The 26,820-nt window shown below is 42.2% G+C and overlaps 1 protein-coding gene across 8 annotated transcripts; it reads left to right on the top strand.

Moving 5' to 3' along the window:
- The first annotated feature begins 254 nt into the window (after positions 1 to 254).
- Positions 255 to 25,697, top strand: LOC117407682 (uncharacterized). Of its 8 annotated transcripts, none has more exons than XM_059018089.1 (5): positions 7,588 to 8,115; positions 11,297 to 11,758; positions 11,954 to 12,063; positions 19,743 to 20,043; positions 23,907 to 25,697. In XM_059018089.1, exons 1-4 carry the CDS (start codon positions 7,779 to 7,781, stop codon positions 20,019 to 20,021), a joined length of 1,188 nt encoding a protein of 395 aa, XP_058874072.1. In that variant the 5' UTR covers positions 7,588 to 7,778; the 3' UTR covers positions 20,022 to 20,043; positions 23,907 to 25,697. The 8 variants fall into 8 exon arrangements, with proteins under 8 accessions (XP_058874069.1, XP_058874070.1, XP_058874075.1 ...); XM_059018088.1 differs by lacking the exon at positions 23,907 to 25,697 and adding an exon at positions 22,532 to 23,301; XM_059018091.1 differs by lacking the exon at positions 19,743 to 20,043 and having other exon boundaries at positions 7,591 to 8,115; positions 11,297 to 11,431; positions 11,630 to 11,758.
- The last annotated feature ends 1,123 nt before the right edge of the window (positions 25,698 to 26,820 follow it).

Raw genomic sequence — 26,820 nt, 5'->3', positions numbered from 1 at the left:
CTTTACTCTCTAGCAGGGTGAATTTCTTAACACTTTCCAATGTGTTCATTTAACATGGAAATTGAGGGAGCCATATGTTCACTACAAAGGTGTCAGAGTTAATTATGGGTTAATCCCGCCTTGATTGAAGGTATATTTTAGGAACATCTTGTGACACTAGCAAGATACAATTAATTAATTAATTAATTAATTAATTAATTAATTAATTAATTAAATAAATACTTAGCCATGGTCCAGGACGTTAAACAGAATATCAATTATTAAACACATAATCAGAAAACAAGTGATTCACACGATTGATTGTATAATAAAATCACTCTGCTGTGAACTTGCTCAGCACATCGCTACAGTTGTGTACTTATAAGCAATGTGAGTACAAAATAACAAAACCGGGAAGATAATGTTACTGTTTCTGACCGGGACAAAAACATGAAGTCTGAAAACTGCCAAGCCCGGCTTTACCGGGGCGTCTGGTCACCCTGGTCAAGGAATCCATTGCCGTCAGCTTCCATCCGGGTGCTTCCAGCAGGAGGCGCCAATCCGCTAACGTGACGTCACGACGCGCTCGTCTCCATGGGAGCAGGGAGGAAGCGGAAGTGTGTGCGGGTTTGTTTACATTGTGTGTGTGGGACTGCGTGGGGTTGTTGAGCTGCAGCAGCAGAGAAACTTGCTAAATAAGTCAAGTGCTGACTGAATAACAAAGAGAGGCTCCCAATATTATTCATAATAAAAGCGTGAATACAGAAAGGATATCAGTCTCAAGCTAACAGTCAGTGAAGATGGACGTCAGTGTCTCCGTGTCGTTCTTTCAAGACGAGCTCGCCTCTACCATCGAGCACGCAGTGAAAGCGGCTGTAGACACCGTCTTGTGCCAAATCACAAAAGTTGTCGGCGGCAAATTCACTGAATTCCGAATGGAAATGGCTGGAAAGGAGAAAGAGAATGAAAGTCTGAAGCTGAGATTGGAAATATCAGAGAGCGAGTTGAAAGCAGTGCGGGAATGCATGAACGCTGCAGATGCAGACATTAAACAACCTCTCAGAAACATGAACCCCGACTGCAATGAACAAGACTTTCAGAGGAACGAGAACCAGGGATTATTCATCAGAGTTCAAGGTGAGTTTAATAATGTTATGGTTCTTGTATGCCTTCCAGTCATTAAAAAAAATGCAATTAAATACACCGCTACCCAGGGCCGGGTTGATCTACACGCAGATAACGCTATAGCTTAGGGACCCCCAGCAGAATTGGGGCCACAGTGAGGTCGCCGTTTGTTTGGGACATTTGACAAAATCTGCATGTTATTTTGCTGTTTTATGAAGGGGAGGCTTTCTCGAGTACAGCATACCCGATCGTCCTCAGACCCTCTCCATTCTAGTCACAAAATCTACAGCGCCATGTACTGTGTGTATTACAAATGAAATAACAATACAACACTAACATACCAATTTTAACATTAGGATAACTGTTTTTTTTAATCCGTTACAGAATAGGTCCATTTTGGCTCACGTGACGCTGTAGATTTTTTTTTTTTTTTGACAGAGCGGTAAGGAGGAACATAAGTGTGTCAAATATAGATATTGTTTTGAGATTTGTTCTGTATTGGGGCGCAGCTGTGGACGGAACAGAGAGTCGTAACGCCACAAGTAAAGTGTTTAGAGAGGACGAAAAATAACTGAGAGAAGCGTGCTAGCAAAGCTGTAACTAAAGCCAACTATTTAATAATAAACGTGTGCTGTTTTGTTAAAGTTGTATCGAGTTGCCCACATCATTATGAAAAGTAACCGGAAATTAAACACGTAGAAGAAAGCTGACGTTCTTTAGTTTGGTTGCCGGTTTGCTTAAGAACGTGAAACATACTTGCTTTGTCTGTGTTTCCAGATACATTAATACATAAATATGTGATTATCATTTGTGGTAGTAGTAGTAGTAATAATAATAATATGCCCCGGACGTGTTTTCTCACGCAAGCAGCTTCCTGATAATGTAGCCACATAGGAGGCTGTGTGGTCCAGTGTTTAAATTAAAGGGCTTGTAACCAGGAGGTCCCCGGTTCAAATCCCACCTCAGTCACTGACTCATTGTGTGACCCTGAGCAAGTCACTTAACCTCCTTGTGCTCCGTCTTTCGGGTGAGACGTAGTTGTAAGTGACTCTGCAGCTGATGCATAGTTCACACACTCTAGTCTCTGTAAGTCGCCTTGGATAAAGGTGACTGCTAAATAAACTAATAATAATAATAATAATAATGTAGAATGCCAAATGCCCCACGCGCTCTGCCTCCTGGGAGAGATGCGTCCCTTGTCCTACTACGTCAGAGGCTTATCCAAATGCGCAGCATGCCTGTTTACATTTTAGAAACTTTTTCATTTGGGCGGTTGGAAATTTAGAAAAAGAAAAAGGTTGGGTAGAGGTGTTCACAATGCGGGAGGCTGAAGGAAATTCAAATGTGGATGTCTGCAGTTGACTAGAAGGGTTTCAGTCCCTAGTGTTTGTTTCCTTCTGTAGGAGGAAATCTACAAAGAGGTTTGGAAAAAAAACCACTGTTTTTGCTTTTATTTTTTATATATATATATATATATAAAATTCATTAACAACAAAATAAACTTATCACTATTATAACACATTCAATTTAAATCACGGGAAGTAATGTTAAAACTCTACAATGCATTAGTAAGACCTCACCTAGAATATTGTGTTCAGTTCTGGTCACCTCGTTACAAAAAGGATATTGCTGCTCTAGAAAGAGTGCAAAGAAGAGCAACCAGAATTATCCCGGGTTTAAAAGGCATGTCGTATGCAGACAGGCTAAAAGAATTTAATCTATTCAGTCTTGAACAAAGAAGACTACGCGGTGATCTGATTCAAACATTCAAAATCCTAAAAGGTATAGACAGTGTCGACCCAGGGGACTTCTTTGACCTGAAAAAAGAAACAAGGTCCAGGGGTCACAAATGGAGATTAGATAAAGGGCCATTCAGAACAGAAAATAGGAGGCACTTTTTTACACAGAGAATTGTGAGGGTCTGGAACCATCTCCCCAGTAATGTTGTTGAAGCCATCACCCTGGGATCCTTCAAGAAGCTGCTTGATGAGATTCTGGGGATCAATAAGCTACTAACAACCAAACGAGCAAGATGGGCTGAATGGCCTCCTCTCATTTGGAAACTTTCTTATGTTCTTATTTTCGAAAAAAATAAGGTATATAAATGATGGACATTGACAACATGTTTTTTTGTTTCTTTTTAATCCCTCGATCATTCATCCATGACCACGACACGCTTGAGTGACTGTGACTGAAGCAGATGCACTTAATCACCTAATTAGTGAGACAGTTGATTGGACACTGGATATGGAGCGATTTCAGGTGTTGAATTGCAAGCTTGAGTAAAAGCAATTAAGAAAATCACAGAAAAAAAACAATATGCCTTTGGCTCGCCATCTTGGGTGCTCACGCTGCCAGTGCTTTCAAACCTGGCAAGACGGTATAACCAGACACACTCTGTCAATAACAGCGCCACCAACTGGGAGAGCAAGAGTCACAACACCTGCCCGAGATCGACAGATCATTTTGCAGCATCTTCGTGATGTCAATTGTTAATCAGCACCATAAAAAGTCACTGCAGGGTTTGTCGTTTTTCAATCACATCTAGTGAATTTTATACAAATATAAGGGATACGTTTCTTTTGATGCTCAGTGTGAGTGAGTGTGTATATATATATCATTTAATTTTTTTTTGTTCCCATATTTTCAATTCACAGGCCAAATTCTGATTTGTAATATCCAGGTAACTGACGGGACTCGTTTGAAACTGGATCTGAACACGACTCTCTCTGGCATGAATATCCATGATGTGTTATTTCATACAGTTATAAACTCCACAGAATTACATGATTGTATTTATTTGTACAGTGAGAGTTTAAAGCATGTATAATTTTGTTTCACGCAGATTCTGGAGAGAGACATGCTTTCAGTGAAGCAGAGGAGGGTCCAGTGATAGAAGCTGTTTACACAAAAGAGGAAATCTGTGATCAGGAGTGGTGTGGAAGAATAATGGAGATTACAGACCTGACAATTGTAGAAAGTAAAGAGATCCCTGAACTTGAACCTGTCCACATTAAAGAGGAGGCTGTAGATTTGGAGTGTGATCACATCACAGAGGAAGTTAGTGAAGAAAATAAAGTCAATACACTGGAGGAGAATATAGTTAAGATGGAATCTGGCCGCTGTGAGGATTGTCCTCCTGAACAGATCTGCATGAAACCCAATCAGCCTGTCTCTGAAGACACTGGTTCTAGTGTTGGAGAAGAGGGCACTGTGCTGGGGTCCATTCAGAGGAAACATCACCCCCCTCAGGAAAGAGCTGCAGATGGAAAGGAGGAAGGAGCGATGCCGTCCACGAGCAGCACAGCATGTGAGTAGAATGTCAAAAATACAGTTTATATAAGAATTGCAATTGTTTTGTGAAGGATTAAGAGTTTATCATCTTTCTTGCTATTCAATGTTCTAATTGTTAACAGTGATGGCTGTGAGGTGAAGCCTTGCAGGAAAGTGGCTGTGATTCAATGCTGTGCAGTAACCTTGGCTTCTGTTTCCTGCGCTTCTAAAGCAGATCTAGGAAGACGCACCTCCACTCCAGCACCCCAGAGCAAAATCTCTTCTGATGGGAAACTGCAGCGTAAGCAGAAACACAGAGAGTCGACACCCCAAGATGAATATGTGAAGAAACTCAGAACTCGCTCTGTTCAGAATCTTTCTGCACAAGATAGCCGACCACTTCCTGTGGGATATACAGCGACTCCACATCCCGACAGTTCTGCAACCCAGGGCAACTTCATTTCCCTACAAACTCCCCAGCAGATTCCTTCAGAGCAGATCTTGTATCACTGTACTGAATGTGGCACCAATTTCAGTGACCGGGGAAAGCTGAAAATACACCAGTGTAGTCACACGGAGGAGAAACCGTTTCACTGTGCAGATTGTGGGAAGAGTTTTATTAAGAAATGTGACCTTCAAAAACACCAGCGAACTCACACAGGAGAGAAACCGTATGAGTGTCCTGACTGTGGGAGGCTTTTTAATCAGAAAGGAAACCTTCAAACACACCAGCGAATTCACACAGGAGAGAAACCGTTTCACTGTGCTGATTGTGGGAGGAGTTTTAGTCATAAACAAGGACTTCGAAGACACCAGGTAACTCACAGTACAGGTAAACCATTTCACTGTGCTGATTGTGGGAAAGGTTTTAATGAGAAATATGACCTTCAAAAACACCAGCGAATTCACACAGGAGAGAAACCGTACGAGTGTCCTGACTGTGGGAGGCGTTTTACTCAGAGAGGAACCCTTCAATCACACCAGCTAACTCACAGTACAGATAAACTATTTCATTGTGCTGATTGTGGGAGGAGTTTTAGTCAGAAACAAGGTCTTCAAAGACACCAGCTAACTCACAGTACAGATAAACCATTTCACTGTGCTGATTGTGGGAAAGGTTTTAATCTTAAAACTTTACTTCAAGCACACCAGCGAATTCACACGGGAGAGAAACCGTTTCACTGTGCTGATTGTGGGAGGAGTTTTAATCAGAAAGGAAACCTTCAATCACACCAGCTAACTCACACAGGAGAGAAACCGTACGAGTGTCCTGACTGTGGCAAGAGTTTTAATCATAAATGTAACCTTCAAAAACACCAGCTAACTCACACAGGAGAGAAACCATTTGTGTGTTCTGACTGTGGGAGGTGTTTTATTCAGAAATGTAACCTTCAAAAACACCAGCTAACTCACAGAGTATAGAAACTGTATGTGTGTCCAGTATGTGGGAGTTTCAGTCGAAGACGCAGCCTCAGAACACACCACATAACCTACCCGGGAGAGAAACCTTTTGAGTGTAGTGAGTGTGGGAAGAGATTTGTAGAGTCAAATAAACTAAAGAAACACAGTCTAGTTCACAGAGATTCAGTCAGTCAGGACACTTAAAAAAAAAAAAAAAAAAAAAAAAAAAACAATTCAGTTTACTCAATGAAAGCATCTCAATCACACCAGAATACCAAAGCAGACCCTGCGTCTCTCTCGTCGGTTTCAAATGCAGGCAACTGTGAAAATAAACTAATTAAACTAAGAAAAATCCCAAGCCTGCTGTGTATGCAAATGATTGTAGCCCTGTTTCCTACAGCAGTGCTTCTGAAAGTGAAGTACTGCAGACGAGAGGAAGGGGGCGCAGTCCAGAAGCTTTGAGAACCACCCATCCACAGCACCTGTGAGAGTTGTGTGTGAATATTCTGCAGTGTTGGTGGAAAACAAGCTGCAGCTTTGGACAGTTAGGTTATTGAGATCACTGCGATGTCACCGTACAAGCTGAAAATTCTTCCACTTGCTTTGTTTCTAGTGGTAAGAGGCTGTGTGGTCCAGTGGTTAAAGAAAATGGCTTGTAACCAGGAGGTCCCCGGTTCAAATCCCACCTCAGCCACTGACTCATTGTGTGACCCTGAGCAAGTCACTTCACCTCCTTGTGCTCTGTCTTTCGGGAGAGACGTAGTTGTGAGTGACTCTGCAGCTGATGCATAGTTCACACACCCTAGTCTCTGTAAGTCGCCTTGGATAAAGGCGTCTGCTAAATAAACAAATAATAATGCGTTTGAGTGAGTTTGTGGTCCCAGTTGTATTTGAACAGGACTGTATTAAAGGAGACCCTGAATCACTGCCGCTGCGGAGGGTTTAGAAATCGAATTGTGTCTGTCTTTATTGTGTTAAAATAAAGCCATTTTGAATTAAACTAGGGACAGCTTAACTGAGACATGCTCTATCTACAGCGACGACATCACCTAGAATTTTAGGATTGAGACATTAAAAAAAAAAAACTAGATGAACATAAACATAAAGAAACTACACAATGATATCACAAAAAACAAAGCAGTAGTTTTTCATGTTAGATTTCAAAATGTCACATCTTTCCAGTGTGCCTGTTTTTTGCATTTAGTGTGTGGAAAACTACAAAGCTTCATGCAAATCAACATTTTGGCGTAACATTATTCAGCAGGTTTCATTTCGGTGCTTTGAAGCAACATGTGTTAATTCTATAGGGTGGTGAGGAAAAAGGTTTAGCCATAGATGTGTATGCAAGGTCACACAATCGACAAAAACAAAACCTAAATAAAATGCTGCTCACATGAAGGTAATGAACATAACTGTGGAAAGTGTTCTTTGGGGTCAGAATGTAATGCATTTTGTGGCTGATGGTGGAAGCAGTGCACCCTGGGAGGCGGGGTGACACTCCCCCGCCTTTTATTTTATTTTTGTATAATACATCACTCTGCTGTGAACTTGCTCAGCACATCGCTACACTGCTGTACGTATAAGCAATGTGAGTACAAAATAACAAAACCGGGAAGATAATGTTACTGTTTCTGACCGGGACAAAAACATGAAGTCTGAAAACTGGCAAGCCCGGCTTTACCGGCGCGTCTGGTCACCCTGGTCAAGGAATCCATTGCCGTCAGCTTCCATCCGGGTGCTTCCAGCAGGAGGCGCCAATCCGCTAACGTGACGTCACGACGCGCTCGTCTCCATGGGAGCAGGGAGGAAGCGGAAGTGTGTGCGGGTTTGTTTACATTGTGTGTGTGTGGGACTGCGTGGGGTTGTTGAGCTGCAGCAGCAGAGAAACTTGCTAAATAAGTCAAGTGCTGACTGAATAACAAAGAGAGGCTCCCAATATTATTCATAATAAAAGCGTGAATACAGAAAGGATATCAGTCTCAAGCTAACAGTCAGTGAAGATGGACGTCAGCGTCTCCGTGTCGTTCTTTCAAGACGAGCTCGCCTCTACCATCGAGCACGCAGTGAAAGCGGCTGTAGACACCGTCTTGTGCCAAATCACAAAAGTTATCGGCGGCAAATTCACTGAATTCCAAATGGAAATGGCTGGAAAGGAGAAAGAGAATGAAAGTCTGAAGCTGAGATTGGAAATATCAGAGAGCGAGTTGAAAGCAGTGCGGGAATGCATGAACGCTGCAGATGCAGACATTAAACAACCTCTCAGAAACATGAACCCCGACTGCAATGAGCAAGACTTTCAGAGGAACGAGAACCAGGGATTATTCACGAGAGTTCAAGGTGAGTTTAATAATGTTATGGTTCTTGTATGCCTTCCAGTCATTAAAAAAAAAAAGAAATTAAATACACCGCTGCCCAGGGCCGGAATGATCTACACGCAGATAACGCTATAGCGTAGGGACCCCCAGCAGAATTGGGGCCGCCGTTTGTTTGGGACATTTGACAAAATCTGCATGTTATTTTGTTGTTTTATGACGGGTAGGCTTTCTCGAGTACAGCATACCCGATCGTCCTCAGACCCTCTCCATTCCAGTCACAAAATCTACAGCGCCATGTCCTGTGTGTATTACAAATGAAATAACAATACAACACTAACATACCAATTTTAACATTAGGATACTTGTTTTTTTTATCCATTACAGAATAGGTCCATTTTGGCTCACGTGGCGCTGTAGATTTTTTTATTTTTTTTGACAGAGCGGTAAGGAGGAACATAAGTGTGTCAAATATAGATATTGTTTTGAGATTTGTTCTGTATTGGGGCGCAGCTGTGGACGGAACAGAGAGTCGTAACGCCACAAGTAAAGTGTTTAGAGAGGACGAAACATAACTGAGAGAGAAGCGTGCTAGCAAAGCTGTAACTAAAGCCAACTCCTGAATAATAAACGTGTTGTTTTGTTAAAGTTGTATCGAGTTGCCCACATCATTATGAAAAGTAACCGGAAATTAAACACGTAGAAGAAAGCTGACGTTCTTTAGTTTGGTTGCCGGTTTGCTGAAGAACGTGAAACATACTTGCTTTGTCTGTGTTTCCAGATACATTAATACATAAATATGTGATTATCATTTTTAGTAGTAGTCGTAGTAATAATAATAATAATATGCCCCAGTCGTGTTTTCTCACGCAAACCGCTTCCTGCTAATGTAACCACATAGGAGGCTGTGTGGTCCAGTGGTTAAAGAAAAGGGCTTGTAACCAGGAGGTCCCCGGTTCAAATCCCACCTCAGCCATTGACTCATTGTGTGACCCTGAGCAAGTCACTTCACCTCCTTGTGCTCCGTCTTTCGGGTGAGACGTAGTTGTAAGTGACTCTGCAGCTGATGCATAGTTCACACACCCTAGTCTCTGTAAGTCGCCTTGGATAAAGGTGACTGCTAAATAAACAAATAATAATAATAATAATGTAGAATGCCAAATGCCCCACGCGCTCTGCCTCCTGGGAGAGATGCGTCCCTTGTCCTACTACATCAGAGGCTTATCCAAATGCGCAGCATGCCTGTTTACATTTTAGAAACTTTTTCATTTGGACGGTTGGAATTTTAGAAAAAAAAAAGTTACAATAGAGGTGTTCACAATGCGGGAGGCTGAAGGAAATTCTGATGTGGATGTCTGCAGTCGACTAGAACGGTTTCAGTCCCTAGTGTTTGTTTCCTTCTGTAGGAAGAAATCTACAAAGAGGTTTAAAAAAAATAAAAAAACATTGGTTTGGCTTTTATTTGATTATATATATATATATATATATATATATATATATATATATATATATATATATATACATTAACAACAAAATAAACTTATCACTATTATAACACATTCAATTTAAAGCACGCAGGCAATAATGTGCATTATAAATATCATATGGGAGATACTGAAATTGAAGAAGGAATCTATGAAAAAGACCTAGGAGTTTATGTTGACTCAGAAATGTCTTCATCTAGACAATGTGGGGAAGCTATAAAAAAAGGCCCACAAGATGCTCGTATATATTGTGAAAAGTGTTGAATTTAAATCAAGGGAAGTAATGTTAAAACTTTACAATGCATTAGTAAGACCTCATCTAGAATATTGTGTTCAGTTCTGGTCACCTTGTTACAAAAAGGATATTGCTGCTCTAGAAAGAGTGCAAAGAAGAGCAACCAGAATTATCCCGGGTTTAAAAGGCATGTCGTATGCAGACAGGCTAAAAGAATTGAATCTGTTCAGTCTTGAACAAAGAAGACTACGCGGTGATCTGATTCAAGCATTCAAAATCCTAAAAGGTATTGACAATGTCGACCCAGGGGACTTCTTTGACCTGAAAAAAGAAACAAGGACCAGGGGTCACAAATGGAGATTAGATAAAGGGGCATTCAGAACAGAAAATAGGAGGCACTTTTTTACACAGAGAATTGTGAGGGTCTGGAACCAACTCCCCAGTAATGTTGTTGAAGCTGACACCCTGGGATCCTTCCAGAAGCTGCTTGATGAGATTCTGGGGATCAATAAGCTACTAACAACCAAACGAGCAAGATGGGCTGAATGGCCTCCTCTCGTTTGGAAACTTTCTTATGTTCTTATTTTCGAAAAAAAATAAGGTACTGTATATAAATGATGGACATTGACAACATGTTTTTTCTATTCTTTTTAATCCCTCGATCATTCATCCATGACCACGACACGCTTGAGTGACTGTGACTGAAGCAGATGCGCTTAATCACCTAATTAGTGAGACAGTTGATTGGATGCTGGATATGGAGCGATTTCAGCTGTTGAATTGCAAGCTTGAGTAAAAGCAATTAAGAAAATCACAGAAAAAAACAATATGTGACGTCTGTCAAGAGAGCAGCGCCTTCGTGCGATCGGCATGTTGGAGGCTGGACTAGGGCAGCGTGCTGTGGCTCGATGTCTTGGGTGCTCACACTGCCAGCACTTTCAAACCTGGCAAGACGGTATAACCAGACACACTCTGTCAATGACAGCGCCACCATCTGGGAGACCAAGAGTCACAACACCTGCCCGAGATCGACAGATCATTTTGCAGCATCTTCGTGATGTCAGTTGTTAATCAGCACAATAAAAAGTCACTGCACCTGCTCTAAAACAGAGTTTGTCGTTTTTCAATCACATCTAGTGAATTTTATACAAATATAAGGGATACGTTTCTTTTGATGCTCAGTGTGTGTATCATGTAAGGGATAACACACGCCAGGGTGTGGGTTGTGTTGCATTTAACATACGGCTGTTAATTTTAGTCATCAATAATTTCTCTCAATCAGCATTTTTCAATTCACAGGCCAAATTCTGATCTGTAATATCCAGGTAACTGACGGGACTCGTTTGAAACTGGATCTGAACACGACTCTCTATGGCATGAATATCCATGATGTGTTATTTCATACAGTTATAAACTCCACAGAATTACATGATTGTATTTATTTGTACAGTGAGAGTTAAAAGCATGTATAATTTTGTTTCACGCAGATTCTGGAGAGAGACGTGCTTTCAGTGAAGCAGAGGAGCAGCCAGTGATAGAAGCTGTTTACACACAAGAGGAAATCTGTGATCAGGAGTGGTGTGGAAGAATAATGGAGATTACAGAGCTGACAAGTGCTGAAGGTAAAGAGATCCCTGAACTTGAACCTGTCCACATTAAAGAGGAGGCCATAGAGCTGGAGTGTGATCACATCACAGAGGATATTAGTAGAGAAAATAAAGTCAATAATCCTGTGAATATAGTTAAGATGGAATCTAGCCATTGTGATTATTGTCCACCTGAATTGGTCTGCATGAAACCCAATCAGCCTTTCTCTGAAGACACTTGTTCTAGTGATGGAGAAGAGGACAGTGTGCTGGGGTCCATTCAGAGGAAACATCACCCCCCTCAGGAAAGAGCTGCAGATGGAAAGGAGGAAGGAGCGATGCCGTCCACGAGCTGCACAGCATGTGAGTAGAATGTCAAAAATACAGTTTATATAAGAATTGCAATTGTTTTGTGAAGGATTAAGAGTTTATCATCTTTCTTGCTTTTCAATGTTCTAATTGTTAACAGTGATGGTTGTGAGGTGAAGCCTTGCAGGAAAGTGGCTGTGATTCAATGCTGTGCAGTAACCTTGGCTTCTGTTTCCTGCGCTTCTAAAGCAGATCTAGGAAGACGCACTTCCACTTCATCACCCCAGAGCAAAATCTCTACTGATGGGAAACTGCAGCGTAAGCAGAAACACAGAGAGTCGACACCCCAAGATGAATGGGTCAGTATGAAATACCTGCTACCAGTAGACACTGTAACATTGGTCCAAGCTTATCTTTATTATTAAAACCTATTTATTTTTAAAAAGAGAAGTCATTATTATTTAGTCATTTAGCAGGTGCCTTTATCCAAAGCGAGTTAGAGACTTGGGGGTGAACCGTGTATCACAGCTGCTGCTGCAGAGTCTTTTATAATAAGACCTTGTTTGTTTGACGTCTCATCCGAAGGACGGAGCACAAGGAGGTTCAGTGACTCGCTCAGGGTCACACACAGTGAGTCACTGGCTGAGCTGGGATTTGAACCCGGGAACCTCCTGGTGTCTCAAGCCCCTTTCTTTCTTTAATCACTGGACCACCAAGCCTAAGTTAAGTCCGTGTTTTTGATTAAAACTACCCTTTCTGTCTGAAGGTTTCAGCTCAAGTATCCCATTCTACTGAAAAGTGCCACAGTTGCAAAATTATTATAATCTGATTAACAAATGTATCTATCTTTTTTTATCAGTTTATTTCGTGTATAATTTATGTCACAACAGTTTGGGACTGACAAAGACAATGTTTGGGAGTCCTATTTCAGAAACACACACATTCGCTTCCTCTTAAAAACATGTTATCAGTAATTATAAGTAACTTGGTTGCAGGGTAGACATTGAGCTTCTAGTTACCATTAGAACTGTTCACTGCATTCTTCCATAGTTTAGCCTTCTGTGCAAACAATTTCTGTAGAATGCAGACTTTGCTTATATTCCAATTTGTTTATACCTCCCTGTAACAGGGCGAGCAGCCCTGTACATTGTTTTGTTTATTTTTAGATCGGGGTCTCCCCCTCCGCCCCTGTGCAGTGTATTTATTTTGTATTATTTTTATTGTATTTGTCGGCGAGCACCATATATTTGATTATTTATGTATTTAGGACGGCGTAGCCGAGTGTTTTGTTTATTTTTAAAACGTGTTCTGGCAGAGGCGAGATTGGTGCTCGTCCTCTGCCAGGAATAATTAAACTCGTGCAGTAGGTGGCCATCTCCCGAATTAATTAGGTGATTTAATTCACCTAATTAAATCACCTAATTACAAAAAGCCTGCGGCTCTCCAACTCGTGGTGGGGTGTTAAAGAGGAGAGAGCGAGTAGAGAAACGGAGAGCGTGAGAGTTTATTTAAAAACGAAACTAACCAAGGATAGCGTCAGTGAAGGCGATTGCCCAGCCTGACGGGTTGTAGTGTTCGTGATTTGTTTTTGTTTACCCTTTTGTTTTGCTCGGTGAGCACAGGGTTTATTTTTGTTTGAATATTTATTTTATTTCTGTTTGCTTTAAATAAAACGGCGCCCGCGCCACTGCACCGTACTCTACCGTTTCTGTCTGTCGCAGTGAATGCTGGGTGTGGATGGGCACAGGTGAAGGTGGAGGTGTGTGTGTGCAGTTCATTCCTCTTGAAGGGTGCACTCTCTCTCTGTGGGAGGTGTTGTGTAGTCTGAGGAGTTCATTCCTCTTGAAGGGTGCACTCTCTCTCTGTGGGAGGTGTAGTGTAGTCTGAGGAGTTCATTCCTCTTAGGGTGTACTCTCTCTGTGGGAGGTGTAGTGTAGTCTGGTGAGTTCATTCCTCTTGAAGGGTGTGCTCTCTCTGTGGGAGGTGTAGTGTAGTCTGGTGAGTTCATTCCTCTTGAAGGGTGTGCTCTCTCTGTGGGAGGTGTAGTGTAGTCTGGTGAGTTCATTCCTCTTGAAGGGTGTGCTCTCTCTGTGGGAGGTGTAGTGTAGTCTGGTGAGTTCATTCCTCTTGAAGGGTGCGCTCTCTCTGTGGGAGGTGTAGTGTAGTCTGGTGAGTTCATTCCTCTTGAAGGGTGTGCTTTCTCTCTGTGGGAGGTGTAGTGTAGTCTGAGGAGTTCATTCCTCTTGAAGGGTACGCTCTCTCTGTGGGCGGTGTAGTGTAGTCTGAGGAGTTCATTCCTCTTGAAGGGTGTGCTCTCTCTGTGGGAGGTGTAGTGTAGTCTGGTGAGTTCATTCCTCTTGAAGGGTACGCTCTCTCTGTGGGAGGTGTAGTGTAGTCTGGTGAGTTCATTCCTCTTGAAGGGTGTGCTCTCTCTGTGGGAGGTGTAGTGTAGTCTGGTGAGTTCATTCCTCTTGAAGGATGTGCTCTCTCTCTGTGGGAGGTGTAGTGTAGTCTGAGGAGTTCATTCCTCTTGAAGGGTGTGCTCTCTCTGTGGGAGGTGTAGTGTAGTCTGGTGAGTTCATTCCTCTTGAAGGGTGTGCTCTCTCTGTGGGAGGTGTTGTGTAGTCTGAGGAGTTCATTCCTCTTGAAGGGTGCACTCTCTCTGTGGGAGGTGTAGTGTAGTCTGGTGAGTTCATTCCTCTTGAAGGGTGTGCTCTCTCTCTGTGGGAGGTGTAGTGTAGTCTGGTGAGTTCATTCCTCTTGAAGGGTGTGCTCTCTCTGTGGGAGGTGTAGTGTAGTCTGGTGAGTTCATTCCTCTTGAAGGGTGTGCTCTCTCTGTGGGAGGTGTAGTGTAGTCTGAGGAGTTCATTCCTCTTGAAGGGTGTGCTCTCTCTCTGTGGGAGGTGTAGTGTAGTCTGAGGAGTTCATTCCTCTTGAAGGGTGTGCTCTCTCTGTGAGAGGTGTAGTGTAGTCTGAGGAGTTCATTCCTCTTGAAGGGTGTGCTCTCTCTGTGGGAGGTGTAGTGTAGTCTGAGGAGTTCATTCCTCTTGAAGGGTGTGCTCTCTCTGTGAGAGGTGTAGTGTAGTCTGAGGAGTTCATTCCTCTTGAAGGGTGCGCTCTCTCTGTGGGAGGTGTAGTGTAGTCTGGTGAGTTCATTCCTCTTGAAGGGTGTGCTCTCTCTGTGGGCGGTGTAGTGTAGTCTGAGGAGTTCATTCCTCTTGAAGGGTGCGCTCTCTCTCTGTGGGAGGTGTAGTGTAGTCTGAGGAGTTCATTCCTCTTGAAGGGTGTGCTCTCTCTGTGGGAGGTGTAGTGTAGTCTGATGAGTTCATTCCTCTTGAAGGGTGTGCTCTCTCTCTGTGGGAGGTGTAGTGTAGTCTGAGGAGTTCATTCCTCTTGAAGGGTGTGCTCTCTCTGTGGGAGGTGTAGTGTAGTCTGATGAGTTCATTCCTCTTGAAGGGTGTGCTCTCTCTGGGAGGTGTAGTGTAGTCTGAGGAGTTCATTCCTCTTGAAGGGTGTGCTCTCTCTGTGGGAGGTGTAGTGTAGTCTGAGGAGTTCATTCCTCTTGAAGGGTGTGCTCTCTCTGTGGGAGGTGTTGTGTAGTCTGATGAGTTCATTCCTCTTGAAGGGTGTGCTCTCTCTCTGTGGGAGGTGTAGTGTAGTCTGAGGAGTTCATTCCTCTTGAAGGGTGTGCTCTCTCTGTGGGAGGTGTAGTGTAGTCTGAGGAGTTCATTCCTCTTGAAGGGTGTGCTCTCTCTGTGGGAGGTGTTGTGTAGTCTGGTGAGTCCATTCCTCTTGAAGGGTGTACTCTCTCTGTGGGAGGTGTTGTGTAGTCTGAGGAGTTCATTCCTCTTGAAGGGTGTGCTCTCTCTGTGGGAGGTGTAGTGTAGTCTGAGGAGTTCATTCCTGTTGAAGGGTGTGCTCTCTCTGTGGGAGGTGTAGTGTAGTCTGAGGAGTTCATTCCTCTTGAAGGGTGTGCTCTCTCTGTGGGAGGTGTAGTGTAGTCTAAGGAGTTCATTCCTCTTGAAGGGTGTGCTCTCTCTGTGGGAGGTGTAGTGTAGTCTGATGAGTCCATTCCTCTTGAAGGGTGTACTCTCTCTGTGGGAGGTGTTGTGTAGTCTGAGGAGTTCATTCCTCTTGAAGGGTGTGCTCTCTCTCTGTGGGAGGCATTGTGTAGTCTGGTGAGTTCATTCCTCTTGAAGGGTGTGCTCTCTCTCTGTGGGAGGTGTTGTGTAGTCTGAGGAGTTCATTCCTCTTGAAGGGTGCGCTCTCTCTCTGTGGGAGGTGTAGTGTAGTCTGGTGAGTCCATTCCTCTTGAAGGGTGTACTCTCTCTGTGGGAGGTGTAGTGTAGTCTGAGGAGTTCATTCCTCTTGAAGGGTGTGCTCTCTCTGTGAGAGGTGTAGTGTAGTCTGGTGAGTTCATTCCTCTTGAAGGGTGTGCTCTCTCTCTGTGGGAGGTGTAGTGTAGTCTGAGGAGTTCATTCCTCTTGAAGGGTGTGCTCTCTCTCTGTGGGAGGTGTAGTGTAGTCTGAGGAGTTCATTCCTCTTGAAGGGTGTGCTCTCTCTGTGGGAGGTGTAGTGTAGTCTGGTGAGTTCATTCCTCTTGAAGGGTGTGCTCTCTCTCTGTGAGAGGTGTAGTGTAGTCTGGTGAGTTCATTCCTCTTGAAGGGTGTGCTCTCTCTCTGTGGGAGGTGTAGTGTAGTCTGAGGAGTTCATTCCTCTTGAAGGGTGTGCTCTCTCTCTGTGGGAGGTGTAGTGTAGTCTGAGGAGTTCATTCCTCTTGAAGGGTGTGCTCTCTCTGTGGGAGGTGTAGTGTAGTCTGGTGAGTTCATTCCTCTTGAAGGGTGTGCTCTCTCTCTGTGAGAGGTGTAGTGTAGTCTGGTGAGTTCATTCCTCTTGAAGGGTGTACTCTCTCTGTGGGAGGTGTTGTGTAGTCTGAGGAGTTCATTCCTCTTGAAGGGTGTGCTCTCTCTCTGTGGGAGGTGTTGTGTAGTCTGAGGAGTCCATTCCTCTTGAAGGGTGTGCTCTCTCTCTGTGGGAGGTGTAGTGTAGTCTGAGGAGTTCATTCCTCTTGAAGGGTGTGCTCTCTCTGTGGGAGGTGTAGTGTAGTCTGATGAGTTCATTCCTCTTGAAGGGTGTGCTCTCTCTGTGGGAGGTGTAGTGTAGTCTGGTGAGTTCATTCCTCTTGAAGGGTGTGCTCTCTCTGTGGGAGGTGTAGTGTAGTCTGGTGAGTTCATTCCTCTTGAAGGGTGTGCTCTCTCTGTGGGAGGTGTAGTGTAGTCTGGTGAGTTCATTCCTCTTGAAGGGTGTGCTCTCTCTGTGGGAGGTGTAGTGTAGTCTGAGGAGTTCATTCCTCTTGAAGGGTGTGCTCTCTCTGTGGGCGGTGTAGTGTAGTCTGAGGAGTTCATTCCTCTTGAAGGGTGTGCTCTCTCTCTGTGGGAGGTGTAGTGTAGTCTGAGGAGTTCATTCCTCTTGAAGGGTGTGCTCTCTCTGTGGGAGGTGTAGTGTAGTCTGAGGAGTTCATTCCTCTTGAAGGGTGTGCTCTCTCTGTGGGCGGTGTAGTGTAGTCTGAGGAGTTCATTCCTCTTGAAGGGTGTGCTCTCTCTCTGTGGGAGGTGTAGTGTAGTCTGAGGAGTTCATTCCTCTTGAAGGGTGTGCTCTCTCTGTGGGAGGTGTAGTGTAGTCTGATGAGTTCATTCCTCTTGAAGGGTGTGCTCTCTCTCTGTGGGAGGTGTAGTGTAGTCTGAGGAGTTCATTCCTCTTGAAGGGTGTGCTCTCTCTGTGGGAGGTGTAGTGTAGTCTGATGAGTTCATTCCTCTTGAAGGGTGTGCTCTCTCTGTGGGAGGTGTTGTGTAGTCTGAGGAGTTCATTCCTCTTGAAGGGTGTGCTCTCTGTGGAAGGTGTAGTGTAGTCTGGTGAGTCCATTCCTCTTGAAGGGTGTGCTCTCTCTGTGGGAGGTGTAGTGTAGTCTGATGAGTTCATTCCTCTTGAAGGGTGTGCTCTCTCTGTGGGCGGTGTAGTGTAGTCTGAGTTCGTTCCTCTTGAAGGGTGCGCTCTCTCTGTGGGAGGTGTAGTGTAGTCTGAGGAGTTCATTCCTCTTGAAGGGTGTGCTCTCTCTGTGGGAGGTGTAGTGTAGTCTGAGGAGTTCATTCCTCTTGAAGGGTGTGCTCTGTCTGTGGGAGGTGTAGTGTAGTCTGGTGAGTTCATTCCTCTTGAAGGGTGTGCTCTCTCTGTGGGAGGTGTAGTGTAGTCTGGTGAGTTCATTCCTCTTGAAGGGTGCGCTCTCTCTCTGTGGGAGGTGTTGTGTAGTCTGAGGAGTTCATTCCTCTTGAAGGGTGTGCTCTCTCTGTGGGAGGTGTAGTGTAGTCTGGTGAGTTCATTCCTCTTGAAGGGTGCGCTCTCTCTCTGTGGGAGGTGTTGTGTAGTCTGATGAGTTCGTTCCTCTTGAAGGGTGTGCTCTCTCTCTCTGTGGGAGGTGTACTCAGTGAAATTGAGAGAGGTTGTTGAGAGAGGAATCGTATTAGATCGTGTATTTTTCCCCAGTTACCCCCCTTTGCAGTTCCTGCTAGAAAAATGACCTTGTCAAATGTCCCCCTGGTTTTTTTTTTCTTTTGATTTACGGGACATGTATAAATAATATATTTCGCGGCACGTTAATTTAGATTTTTAATAAACGCGAAATTTGCAAACATTTCTCGTTTTTGCAGTAATGTCAAGTTTAAAACGTCTTCCGCTGGGCTGCAAATCTCAGCAGCTGAAACATGTTGTTTCATTCAGGAGACTGGTGTTTTATGATTTTAAAAAACGTCGAAGAGGATCTTTAACATTACGCTCTTTTAAGTGGGATGGCAGTGGTTATGTCAGTTAAGCAACTTCCGACTCAATGAAGTGTTTCTGAGGGGTGATTGAAGGTGACGTTGTTAAAAACTGTCCCGAGAAAAAGAGTAGGGAGCAATTATGTCATTGATGAAGGCAGTCTTACAGATTCCTCCCTCGCTGGGCTCGCACAAACCCCGGGAGGGTACAGTGTTCAGAGTATTAAGGATTTCCTGGAGCAGATGAAAGGAGGAAGGGGAATTGATGAATTGATGTTGAGGATTCCTCCCCACCCCCCTTGATATTAAGGGCTGTAGAATTGCTCTGAAAAAAGGCACGCTTCTTGAGTATATCTCGCAGAAAAGTCTCACGTAGACTGGGGGCTAAATCGTGTTTATTTGGGGGAAAAAAGAATGGAAAGGAAATGTTTTTTTTTCAGTAATGGAACCAATGTGAGGGCTGAGGCGGGCATTTTGTTTTCTGTGTGGTTTAAACCGAGCTCTGTAATTGTCTGCTACGTTCTACATGGACGCCTACTCAAAGTCCAGGCGGTTATTGACGGTAGAGCTTGTTTTTATTAATGTTTATGCACCCACTGATGCCAGGGAGAGAGTAAGCTTCCTCTAGACGAGGACGTTTTTGCAGCGTGTAAAAAAAATAAAAAGGAAGATGTGTTATTTTTAGGTGTACAGCTAATCGTAGGTTAGATAGGAACCACATTGAGCCTCATCCCCGGTCTGCCAGCATATTGAACTGGTTTTTAATGAAAAGGATAGGCAATGCACTTGGGTTAACACTAGAACTACCAAGGAGGTCAATTTGACCTTTTTTTTTTTTAAATATCATTTACTCCGCCTGTCTGGCAGATACAGGGCTATGCGTTTATGACTTTTCCTAAATATATGTATTCATTATCCTGACAAAGAAAGTATGAGACTTGCAAAAATAAGGGCGATATAATACCTTCATACCTAGAACTACCAGACCGGTCAAATTGACCGCTACATAGAAAACAATTAGATTTTGCTTATACAGTACAGTAATTATTTGTATTAGTCAAGACTGGGCTGGTGGTGTATTGAACTGTGATTTAAATCAGTCTGCAGTCCTTCCAGGAATGTCTTCTTTTAATCTCTAACGGAAATACTCGGGTCTCGCAGGTGGCCTGTGTGTTTTTACAAATGTATCGGATCTTGCAACCATCAACTCTTTCATTCTTTACAAGGAACGCAGGGGCAAGAAGAGAACGAGGAGAAAACACGTACTGCCGCTAGCCTCCGAACTTCGCCACAAACGTTTTGAGCAGAAGAGGAGTGGAAAGAAGGTGCCGGCAGCTGTGGGCAGCGACCGCGGCGCAGGCCGCAAGCGACGCCAATGCCAGGTTGCCAAATGCAACGGGAACAAGACTGTTGAACGCTGTGCCCAGTGCGCGAAGGCGGTGTGTGGCACGTGCACTGCCTACGTGGAGAAGCGCAGCTTCTGCGTGGATTGTACAGACGCCTAGGCTTCTTTGAGAACGTAACCATGTACGATCCCCTTTTTACTTCACCTTGCAGGGCAAACAGGTTATCAAGTCTTAATCTAATCCCTAGGTTCAAAGGAGAGCGGTTATCTAGTTCAGCGGTACCCTGCTTCCAGGAGAAATAGAATGATTACAATACCGTTTAAATAGACAAGCAAGACTTGTGTGATCAGTCGGCCAAATCCTTTATTTTTTTATATTTCAACACAATATTAAATTTCAACAAATGCGCATTTAAATGATGAGATCTCATAGGGGGGATATAGTATCAAAATTAAAAGTTAAATAGTGTACAAAAAACATTCAATTGTTCCTACCACCTGGTGAATATGGAAGCCGTGTATTTGTTTCAGCAAGTTTGATCCTCCCTGATGAAGCAGGAGTGAAGCTGAGTTGAAGTTTAACCTCTAGAATCTGATTAATTCTTACTTTACCTCCCGGGGGTAAAAAAAAAAACAAAACAAAAAGACATACAGGACAATTATTCAGTGCAGATCGCTTTAACCAGTTAATATATCATGAATCTACATCATGGATCACATTCATCCTGTTCACTTAATCAGTATTCAGGACAAAACATCAAATATGCTACTGCCTTTATGCAACTTAGTTAAAAGTTTAACTTTTTTCTTACAGTATTTGCATTACTTGTATTTCTCTTTCATGTTCGTATATATGCACACAACTTATTATTATTATTATTTATTTCTTAGCAGACACCCTTATCCAGGGCGACTTACAATTATATCACATTATACAGATATCACATTATTTTACATACAATTACCCATTTATATAGTTGGGTTTTTACTGGAGCAATCTAGGTAAAGTAGCTTGCTCAAGGGTACAGCAGCAGTGTCCCCCCACTGGGGATTGAACCCACAACCCTCTGGTCAAGAGTCCAGAGCTCTAACCACTACTCCACACTGCTGCCCTAACGTATATACATCCTTAAAAAGACTTTATACTTTCTCGTTACGTTTAAATAAACTATTAGTAGACAATACCGTTTGCAATATCCTTTGTTTTCTTTGAAATAAAAATGATTTGTTAACGTGTGCTGGTAAACTCGGCTCAAGATACTATACCGTATTAATAGTATCCAATACTATTAGTAATAATAACACATAGCTGGTTTTTCAACCACATGTATGAATTACAGAAATAAAGCCCCTTTCTTTAAGCTTGTTACACATTAACACACGCATTTCACGTGTACGTTATTCCATCTCTTACAGAAAATATAATACAAAGTGTCCATTGTTTCTTTTCATTGGTTTATATCGTTTACACAATCCTGAGTGGTTTTAGTATTGACACTTCAATCTACTAGCATGTGTTATATACAGAAGAAAAAAAAAAACACGCGGAAAATATAAATTACCGGGACTCACTCCCCCCCCCCCCCCCCCCCCCCCCAAACCTCCAAACTTGGCTCAGTGTTCATCATATTACTCTATTTTTTAATAATCTTTAAGGATTACTTTGTTTTTGATTATTTTCTACTTTATTTTAAACTACTTCCGCTCACCACCACGCGTTCAGGAACGGAAAGTGAAAGAAATTAATTTTTAGGAGGCCTTCAACCGTTTTTTTTTTCTGTAAGGGACCGTCAATAAATTACCGACTGCAAGAAAATTCTGATTACTTAGGGATCATCTCACAAAGCACAAAGTTACCAGGGTTACAATAACGTGCTGTGCCGTTGCGATTGTATATAAAACCCATTTTTTTATTTATTTCCATAGTTTCGGTTGCATATTTGCACTTTTAAGTCTGTATATAAACCCATTAATTAATTAATTTTTTTTTTTTACTTTAATTATATTGTTTCGGTTGTATTTATTATTATTATTATTATTATTTATTTCTTAGCAGACGCCCTTATCCAGGGCGACTTACAATTGTTACAAGATATCACATTATACATTATTTCACATTATACAGATATCACATTATTTTACATATTATACCCATAATATAACCCATTTATACAGTTGGGTTTTTACTGGAGCAATCTAGGTAAAGTACCTTGCTCAAGGGTACAGCAGCAGTGTCCCCCACTGGGGATTGAACCCACAACCCTCCGGTCAAGAGTCCAGAGCCCTAACCACCTCCACACTGCTGCATTGTACATATATAAATAATATACCTGCATGTACACTTATTTCTTTTCAAACGTTTATTTATTTATCGTTTTTTTTTTTGCAGTTGTGCTTTATATAATATGTCTGTATATAAACCTGTTGAAATTTAATTTATTTAAAATGTTTCGATTGGGCAGATGTTTTAATACAAGGTGCCTGAATAAAACTAAAAAAGATCAGATTGTTTGTCCTTTCGTTATAAAATTTATGATGTTTTTAATACAGCGGTTACATTGACAGCTCATGGTACTTCTAAGTATGTGTTCAAGTCTTAAAGCATTTGGCGATGATGTCTACCTGATCAGACATTTTTAAACTCTTATTTTCTTCACTGTCTTATCACAGCTTGGTTTCTGTTCGTGTTCTGCTCCCTTCTCTGAGACTACAAAGTGCATACCGGCATTTTAACACTGCGTTAATTCATGTGGAGTGAAGTCCAGCCCAAACCAAACGGCTCTTTGAGGGCCTCAATTAGCGGACACAAAGCTGCAGGGGGCGCTGGTGAGATGGCGTTTTCCAGAGCTCGGTGCACCCACTCGCTATTTCTTTGGGCTGGGGGAGGAAGAGTGCAGAGAGCAAAGTGATTGCCTGAGGACGGAGGCTGGGCAGAAGCTGACTGGAGTTTTATAAAGGAACCAGGCGGTGAGGTCGCCGCGTTTCCTGCAGAGTCTCCCTCAGCTGCCCGAAGAGGAAGCCAGCGGCAGGACAGATCGTGCCAGCTTGGAGAGCCCTGTATAAACCACCAGCGGCAAAGATCAGGGGATCTGCAGAGGAGAATCTTCCATACCATCATGGCCATTCGCTCCTTTGTGAGCATCATAAACCCTGGGGGTGACAGAGTCCTGTCCTTTCTGCACACAGAGGAGAGACTGTTTAGCATTGCTTTTTTAATACTGCACCAGATTAAACCCTGGGTTTACTGCTCTGAAAGGGTTGCTTGTTTGAGTGAGGTTTCTTTTCTGTGAGATGTTGTTTTTATTTGTGGTTTTAAGTAACTTCCTTATAACAAACTCCCCCCCTGTTCGGTCTATCAGGTTGTTCATTATAATAGGGTGTGGCAATTTGCTGTATCAGAATAATGAGGAAACGTCCACATTGAATTGAACATCATTATATATATATATATATATATATATATATATATATATATATATATATATATATATATATATATATATATATATATATAATATAGCAACCAGAATTATCCCGGGTTTAAAAGGCATCTTGTATGCAGACAGGCTAAAAGAATTGAATCTATTCAGTCTTGAACAAAGAAGACTACGCGACGATCTGATTCAAACATTCAAAATCCTAAAAGGTATAGACAATGTCAACCCAGGGGACTTTTTTGACCTGAAAAAAAACAAGGACCAGGGGTCACAAATGGAGAATAGATAAAGGGGCATTCAGAACAGAAAATAGGAGGCACTTTTTTACACAGAGAATTGTGAGGGTCTGGAACCAACTCCCCAGTAATGTTGTTGAAGCCGACACCCTGGGATCATTCAAGAAGCTGCTTGATGAGATTCTGGGATCAATAAGCTACTAACAACCAAACGAGCAAGATGGGCTGAATGGGGCCTCCTCTCGTTTGTAAACTTTCTCATGTTGTTCTTATGTTCATATAAAGTCTGCATTCTAAAGAAATTGTGTTTCCAAAAACAGTGAAGTATATTTAAGTCGAATGAAATGATTATTTTTTTTTTTAAATTTCCAGGCTCCACTGCAATTGAAACTGAGAATTCAAGAATGCACGATTGCTAAGAAGAGGAGGAGCAACACAACCAGGCAGTGGAGACACAAAATAAAGCAGAACCCAGAACTGTATGAAGAGCACAAGAGGAAGGAGGCGGCCCGGGCGCGTTTGTACCGCTTAAACCAAAGCCCAGGAAAAAAAGAGCTAGAAAAGGAGAAAGCCAAAGAGAGAGCGAGAAAATGTAGAGAACGACAGAAGAAAATAAAGACGTTATCTTTCCCAGAAGTCAGCAGTGCGTAGCGTTTGCATTCCCGTATGCTAATTCCCCATCCCGGGTTTTATAGAGAAGAGAATCTCGGGATTTGGGAAATGCTTTTGTTTTTTATTCATTATTTCCCTGGTTTCGTTATGTGTGCCACTCTGTTCCATTTAGTATCCAGGCAACCAAACCCTGCTGCTGAAATTAAAACAAAAAAAATAATAATCAATTTGGAAACTTTTTAAAAGATAAATTTATGTACCGACAAAGGAGACCAGGCAGGTGAAAAGCGATCTGTCCGACGCCTTTAGCGTCTGAGCGATTTCCGCTTCATGAGAACGACTAGCCCAAACTTGGGTGCGAGTCGCTGTGCTTCTGAACAGGTGATCGAGGCAGGAAGACAACCCCGAACCACTACAGGTTAATACAGAGCATATTATAAGTTTTTGTTCGAACGGTGTGTTTTAACAATGTGTTTAGTATTTCTTCTGGCTTTACATTCTTTAAAACACAGTACAGTTATTACAACATTTTAACACACATGCAGTTTCACAAATGTTCAATTTGTATCCCAAAGATCAGCCTGCTTCCAGTAGCTGTCACAGACCTGGGTCAGTTTCTGCTCTCAGTGGGTCTGTCAAAACCACCACAGGTGTGTCTTTAATAGCCTGATACCTGCAAAAACCTAAATCTTGTTAGCAGAGCTTCCATCTCTGCATTCCCATTCCCATCATTAGTGGGAAGACTTCAAATAAAACTGTTTCTATCAAAGAGACATCAATCTCTGCCGCATAAGCCTTTCACTCAAAAAAGGTGATCGCACCTTGTGCAAGGGAAGACAGGTTTAAGATTCATTCATTCCTGACAATATATATTATATAATATTGTAACCAGGCAGGGAGGGGGTTAAAATCCCCCCCTGCCAAAAACATGTGCGCATGCATGTTTGTTTAGTTTAATTATTGTTTTATTATTAATTATGGCAGCAGTGTGGAGTAGTGGTCAGGGCTCTGGACTTGACTGGAGGGTTGTGGGTTCAATCCCAGGTGGGGGGACACTGCCGCTGTACCCTTGAGCAAGGTACTTTACCTAGATTGCTCCAGTAAAAACCCAACTGTATAAATGGGTAATTGTATGTAAAAATAATGTGATATCTTGTAACAATTGTAGTTCGCCCTGGCTAAGGGCGTCTGCTAAGAAATAAATAATAATAATAATAATAATAATAATTATCCCCTGCACCTGGCTATCATTGTAAATTGGAGCCAGGTGCAGGGTATTTAAGGGAAGCAGCCAGTCTCTTCAGGGCTGCTGTGTGTGAAGAAGCCTGCCTGTACAGCCGTAATTAAAAACAAAGGTGGTGTGTAAACCTTTTTGTTTCGTGAGTAAACTGTTTGTTTTGTTTGTGCCGGTAAACAGCTTAGCTGTCCTGCTTATTACAGAAGGTTCCAGTTTGTGTTTTAGTTCGTGCTCATAAGAGCTAGGGGGTTGTTTTCAGTTTTCATGTTATTTTTGTTATTAAAAATAGCGCATCTGCGCTTTAAAACCTTCAATCTTGTGTCTGGGTCTGTATTCAAAAGGGCAAAGCGAAACTGAGCCACAATTTATATATATATATATATATATATATATATATATATACACACACACACACACACATTATTACAATCATAACCACACCTTCCTATTGCCTTGTCTTTAAAAATATAAACCTTTCTTTTTAATGCAACACTGAAAAATATTAAAGCAACCTTTATTAGATGAATATCTGCAGCCAGGACCAACTGAAACAGATTACAGTTCTGCATTACTTTAGATAATTGTATATACATTTACCCACATTGTAAAACTACACAAACTGTACCAAATAATTGCATTCAGGTTTTTCATTATTTGTAATTCAAAGGGTTCAACAGACATAAATATGTCTAATCTAAGTAATCTAAGTGGCAATATCAGGATTTCCAGTTTTGTCATCTTTAACAGTTCTTGGTATATAATACTGAAACACTTGAGAATGTATTGTATCTAACTTTTCAATGGAAGTTATTTTTAATAGTTTAACAATTAATTTAGCCAGAATAGTAATAGTCAAGTCCCTCAAATACTCTGCGTTTTGATAAGGTTTGGTATTTTGAAATTCCTTTGCCATTCATTAATATCACAACCAAGGTGTGAATCTGTAACTCCCCTTAAAGAATGGAGTTTAGCAAGACCCTGAAGCATCTGAATTGTGTGAACCCCCAATAAACCACTGAATCACCTGAACCCCAATGAATCAATGAAGCACTGAAACATCCAGCCAATTGAATTGTGGGAAGCCTCAATGGAACATAGAACAATTTGAATGAGCTGTGAAGGCTTTGTTTTCTCTGAAGCCCTCATAATGATTTCATAAGCCCTAATCATTTCAGACTGCTGATTACACACATACATCTAGCGCCCCAATATTAGGGTCAGTTATTCAAAAGTTATTTTTAAATTATGTTTTAATTTTAAATTCATAAAATACAAATGATTGTGCCAACAGTGGGTTGTGTGGATTTATTCATATTACAAATAATCAGGATTATGAAGAAGGGTTTTGAAGTGCAGGGTTTTAATAGTTTATAGCCTTAAAAACAAAACAAAAAAAAAGCAGACTGTGATTTATGACAATTAAATATTGCAGGAAAA

The sequence above is a fragment of the Acipenser ruthenus genome, chromosome 58 (assembly GCF_902713425.1).
Source record: "Acipenser ruthenus chromosome 58, fAciRut3.2 maternal haplotype, whole genome shotgun sequence".
Lineage (NCBI taxonomy): Eukaryota > Metazoa > Chordata > Actinopteri > Acipenseriformes > Acipenseridae > Acipenser > Acipenser ruthenus.
The sequence above is the reverse complement of the archived record's forward strand: the minus strand, read 5'-3'. Positions and strand labels throughout refer to the sequence as shown.

Coding starts and splice junctions, on each gene's coding strand:
- LOC117407682 (XM_059018086.1), top strand. CDS start 780: ATGGACGTCAGTGTCTCCGTGTCGTTCTTTCAAGACGAGCTCGCCTCT. Junction 1,117..11,296: donor ATTATTCATCAGAGTTCAAG/GTGAGTTTAATA, acceptor TGTTTCACGCAG/ATTCTGGAGAGAGACGTGCT. Junction 12,064..23,906: donor CGACACCCCAAGATGAATGG/GTCAGTATGAAA, acceptor TTAAATTTCCAG/GCTCCACTGCAATTGAAACT.